The sequence below is a fragment of the Uranotaenia lowii genome, unplaced genomic scaffold (genome assembly GCF_029784155.1).
Source record: "Uranotaenia lowii strain MFRU-FL unplaced genomic scaffold, ASM2978415v1 HiC_scaffold_736, whole genome shotgun sequence".
Taxonomy (NCBI): domain Eukaryota; kingdom Metazoa; phylum Arthropoda; class Insecta; order Diptera; family Culicidae; genus Uranotaenia; species Uranotaenia lowii.
Window position 1 is genome coordinate 1 of NW_026598685.1, and position 5809 is coordinate 5809.

A 5809-nucleotide genomic window follows, 5' to 3' on the forward strand; every position below is an offset into this window, starting at 1 on the left:
TGGAAATTAAAGATAAGTCGAAAGAAAGGATGGGATAGAGGATGATAAACTGTAAAAGTAATCGTTTAATGAATGGAAAAGAGCTAAAAGTTTATTTTGAGTTAACATCAGCTATCCATTTCCTTACTTAACCTTTTAAAAATCACCTAACGCTAGTAGGTAATCAACCTTCTAAACTTTCGATCATCATATAGGTAGGTATGTGGCGATAGACACAGTTGAAGGGCTACACCAAGCTTACCCATTTCCGTATCCTTTTCCTTTCGTTCGCAGTTGCTTTTATTTAGGAGACTAGTTGAAAATTATATCCTTTCATATGGAGGGCAAAGAGGAATACACTCAAGGCGTTTCTTCAGGAGGCAGCGCTAGTGCCGGTATTGAGGGAGTTAGGGATATTATATTCTTTTAATTGTTATTCAAAACTGAATTCTAGAGTATTGGTTAACAGAAAAAAGGATGAGCGTGATAGTTCAAATCTTAGCTTTGAAAACTAGACTAGCTCTTCATCAGAAATTGAAAAAATCTTGTGAGTTAGGAAAATACAAAACATAACACATAATAACTTCGATGTTATTTCAGGGACAAGAATCTTTTCAAATTGTTTGGAACAAACAATATCAGCTATGAAAATCACACCCAAAACTGCAAACAAGATAGGATTGGATTCGGAATACTAGGTTAACACATAAGATGAATTATGGTTTATTTAAAAAAATATGTAACGATGTGATTTTTTTTTTAAATTAGGCCGTAACAAATTTCAAATCCTTCTTTTGTCACTTGGATTAGGAACATCTTGGAGGGAAGTGGGGTGTGCGATTCTAAACTTGTAATAAATTGCATGAAAGCTTGTATGCAAAAAAATTGCATACTATATCATTGCATAGTTTTTTATCGAAAAATTCAATAAAATGAAGAATACAAATGATTATAAAACTCTCATCTTCCCTAATTTGTTTTTTGCTCTTGTAATCTTTCCGATATTTGATATTTTTTTCGACATTGCTATAAAATACTGCAAATCTAATTTACTTTCTACTTCGGGTATTTTGGAAATTTCGAAGGGGGGGGGGGGGGGGTGACAAAAAAAGGAATTGATATATGTTCCGGCCTTATTGTCTTTATATACTTTATCTAAAAGATCTTATTTCGTTATTTTTTCAACGAAAAATCAACATACGATGAAGATGAAAAACATAATCACAACGTCACATACTTCTAGTGAGGTGGGGAATGGTTATGAACATGTACTATGACTATGAGTGTTAGTTTGTGAAACGCCACATATGTCTTGCAATACGGCTTGCTCTTGCGTTCATTACTTTACTTTTCCTCGAAACGGAAGGAGAGAAAGTTAGGTTTCATTTAAGGTCAAGTCATGCCAAAATCTACAGTAGTAGTAATTGCTCGTATACTTACGGTTGGGAGTATTCTGGAAAACCACCTTCTTCCGTGTAGTCATTTCGACCGTTTGCTAACTCTCGGTCGTGAACATCGTATTTGCCACCACGATTCCGTTTGATAATACAAATGATGATCAGGAGCAAAATCAAGAACGCTATCGCTAGCATCATACCGATGAACCAACCAGCCGTAGCCACATTATCATTGGGGATCTTGATAGGACCATCTAGAAAATTTACAATTTCAGGATTTGAACAACTTTTTTTTTTGTATTCAATCGTTTGTAACTTACCCATTTCTGCAGTATCAACCTTCTGCGATAGAGACTCTGCCTGGAATTCGCCGTCGACGGAGACCACTCGGAACTCGTAGCTGCTATCCGGTTCCAACCCGTGAACAACATGGTGATTTTCGTACAGCACCGGATCTGTCGTCAGCCACTGGGACTCGCCCTTGATGCGATATTTGACGAAGAAGTGTGAGCCTGGTTTGCCTTCCAGATTCGGGTGCCAAATAACTTTGACATCAGCGCGACCATTATCGGTCGGTAGAAGATCCCAGCTGAAGTATGGCGCATCCGGTTGGTTGGTGCCACTCGCTGCCGATTTTTGTTCAATGTAGTAGCTGGCAACGGGTAGAAATAAAAAATTACAAAAAATTACAAAAGGTCATTTACACGAACTATACTTACTCTCGTCCCTCTCCTGCTTTGGTTGTGCCCACCACGTGGACTCGGTACTTGGTTGCGGGTTTCAGTTTACCTAGTTTGGCTTCCGTCACGCGCTTATCGTGAATGTGAGGTTCACGTTCCATCCTAGGTCCAAAAGATGTCCCTTTCACCTCCTCGTAGTAGATCTTATAACCGGTCAGTTTACCGTTTGGCTGTAGTGGGGGCTTCCATTTGAGCAAGAAAGCAGAAGACCCAAGTGGTATGGCTTCGAGTGTTTGAATACTGTTCGGAACACCTTCGGGCGTTTCAAACGATAATGTAGTGCTGGCAGGTCCGTTAAACCGACCGTTGTAAGCCAGTATGCGAGCAAAATTGGTCGAGTCAGGAACAAAATCTGTTACCAGAGCTTGTTTGGAATCTGCCGTCACCAGAACTTCTCGCAAGTTTTGTTCGCCATCGGACTCGACCCACGTTTGTATTTTATAACCCTTGAAGTGGCCTCGAACACTTTCCTCGGAAACGGGGTTCCAACTGAGAATAGCAGATGTTGGAGCCGTTACTTGAATGAGCGTAAAGTTCTGAGGAGCCTCCAGGGGCTTATCTTCTCCAGAATATCCAATAACTTCCTTAGCCGCAACATTGGCTTCGCCGAGTTCATTGATTGCTACAACTTTGATTCGATAACGCTGGAATGTGGGTTGATCCCGTACCAGCAGCTCAGATTGTCGCCAGTCGAAAATATCCTCGGTGTTCCAGTTATCCACTCCGGTATCTAGCTGCCAGTAGATTCTATACTGGAATCGGGGAGCGTTGTGTTCTATTTCGGACATAGGTGTCCATTTAATGACTAGATTATTCGGTTCAGTTCCCTGACCTTCTACGTTATCCGGATTCTTGAAGGGAACGCTTGGCTGAGTTGTACAAATATCACTGTGCCCCGATGGCGTTGAGGGACCCACCTTGTTAACTGCAATCACTCTGAATGTATAGTTGGCCCAGGGGCTCATATCTACGCTATAAGTAAAGTCGGTAGCCGGAACATCCTTCGATGAGATTTCCCAGGTATCCGGAGTGAATGAAGTGTTGAACTCAATTGTGTAGTACAGAATAGGTGATCTGTTGTCGCCATTTGGTGTCCAAGAGATCGTTGCTACAGCTTGATGACATTCAATTCCTACTAAAGATGGTGCATTTGGTCTGTCATAGACAGTCAAAGTTGCATTAGCAACTACTTCGTCAAGATCTGTACGAGCAAGGCAAGAGTAGACTCCCGTGTCTAATTCGATAGTTTTTGTAATCGTTAGCGAGTAATCGTTTGTTTTGACAAACCGGGGCTGATTATCAAAATCAATAGTCACACCATCGGTCAACCACTCTATCGATAAGTCTAAAGATGAATCCGCAACAGCATTACAGCGGAAAGTAGCTGGAGTCCCTGCCACCACCTCGTAGTCCTGTGGTTCGTCGATAATTTTCGTATGCTGTTTTACGACTAGTTCTCCGCTGGCAGACTTTTCGCCAAGTTTATTCACCGCGTTACAAGTGTACTCGCCGGCGTCCGAAAATTCAACACCCTTTATTAGCAAATCTCCACTTTCCAAGATATGATATCTGCCTCCAGTTAGTTCCCGATCGTTCCGGATCCATTTAACTTGAGGCTTGGGAGCTCCGAAAACACGACATGTCATAGTCACATTTCTTCGATCAACGGTGTATTCTAATTTCGGAGGTTCAGTGATCTCTGGAGCCAAGGCCAGAACATTAAGATAAACATCTTTGTACACGTAACCAAGTGAGTTTGTTGCGTTACAACCATAATTGCCGGTATCTCCTTTCTCGAGCTTTGTGAAATATATTCTGTTTGTGCTAACAATTCTTCGGGGATTATTTGGACTCTGATCGATGGGTTTACCGTTGTGAATCCAAACAATGTTTGGTTTTGGGAAACCTGAAGCTTCACATCGGAACTCAGCGGTTTCGTCTTCTGCGGCATTGACAATTTCTGGTTCAACCGTGAAATATGGAATAGCTTGAACCTCCAAACGAATAGAGTAGGATTCAGCACTACCAACACCGTTTGATGATTCACAAGTATATTCTCCTTGATCTTCAAAGGTGGCGTGTCGAATTACAAGCGATTTTCCGTAATTATTCTGTTGAATCTTATCGTTCCATTGTATCGGTTTACCATCTTTGGTCCAAACCACCTGTGGAAGAGGAGTTCCTCCATAGATACAGAACATTTCAATTTTCTTGCCTCGCAATGCTACTTCGTTTTTACGGGACACGTATTGCCTAAGGGGAGCATGCTTATTTTGAGCGGCAGATATTCCTGTCTGCTTTACCTGTAGCAATACCCGATTGCCAATTTTGTACTCATTTCGGAACAATGAGGAAGCGGCACAAGCATAGTAAAAGTCATCGGACTGATCGGAACGGGTCACGTTCGAAAACCACAGGTTACCTTCTGGATCCAAAGTCATTCGGGAGTTGTTAATCGAACTAATACCGCCATCCATGTTCTGGATCAACCAGTACACATTCGGTCGTGGCCAACCGTCTGGAGGTTGACACTGCATCTTGAAGGGCTTTCCCTCGTCCACTTCAACCGTTTTGGCCGTTTCGTCCTTAAAGGAGTTCAGTTCGGCCTTACGAACAAACACTGAATTGGACGTGGCCGTTCCATGTTCGTTCTCAGCAAAACACTGGTACTGGCCGAGATCTTCATCACGTGGCGATTTGATAACTAGGGTACCGCGACCTGGCTGTTGGGACATCCGGTCATCGTACGTTTGCCATTCGAATTTTTTTCCGTTCTTCACCCATCGATACCTATGGAGAAAAGGGAAGAAAACATAAATGTAAATAACTTAGACGCCTGCAGAACACAAGCATGTGAAAAGAAACATTTTAAATAACTTTAAATTTTTTTACAGAGAAATCCCCAAGTATCAACAGTTGAAATATTCAAAAATTCTAAACATAGAACAACACGGTCGTTCTAAAAATAGAATCAATGCTGCAGGTTAAAGCTTAATTAAGCCAGCAGTTGCGTACAAGTTACCCAGCTTTTTTCATGCAACTTGGCTGGCGTGCAGCTTTGTGTGATAGGGCATTTGTTCTATGCGATGTTGAACGCTGGCACCAAAAGCGCTACAAATGTCTTATTAATTTAGATTTTGCACACTGAAAATAATAAAAAGGTAAAATATACCGAGATAAAAAGGTGAATGCTTGTGAAATCCAAAAAAGGAACTTTTACCTCACCAAGGTGAAACTCACCTCACAAGGTAAAGTTTACTTGAATCGAGCAGACAAAAAGGGTAGAATTCACCTAGAAAAAAAAAAGGCAAATACAAAAAAATACTTTCACCCTTTTCGAGGTAAACCTTACCTCGTAGCGAGGTGATGTTGACCTGGATTGCACTGAACAAAACGGTGCAGTTCGAAATAATGGTAACTATTTTTAGAACCCCTTTACTGAGGTTAAGTTGTTTTTTTCATTCAGAAATAAGTTTTTTTTTGTGCGCAATACGTGAAAATAAGAACAGAAAGGTAAATTGAGCATTAGATTTAATTCCGGAACAGCTAATATTATTCCCTGGCTGGTCGGATGAGTCGAACGGAGAAGACACGGAATGTACTAATTTTGAAAGATTCAGTGGCCATCATGGTGCGGAAGGACACGGAAAAGGCAGCGTTGATGTCCGAGAGAAAGCAAAAGTGTTTTCATCC

The 5809-nt window shown here is 41.3% G+C and overlaps 1 protein-coding gene across 1 annotated transcript; it reads right to left on the bottom strand.

Moving 5' to 3' along the window:
* On the bottom strand, window positions 1-4906 carry LOC129760707 (neuroglian; the record flags this gene model as incomplete). Its single annotated transcript, XM_055758365.1, has 3 exons — window positions 1-1630; window positions 1697-2028; window positions 2096-4906. Coding segments are annotated over 3 exons (3358 nt in total), but the record flags the coding sequence as incomplete, so codon positions are not given.
* Between the last annotated feature and the right edge of the window lie 903 nt (window positions 4907-5809).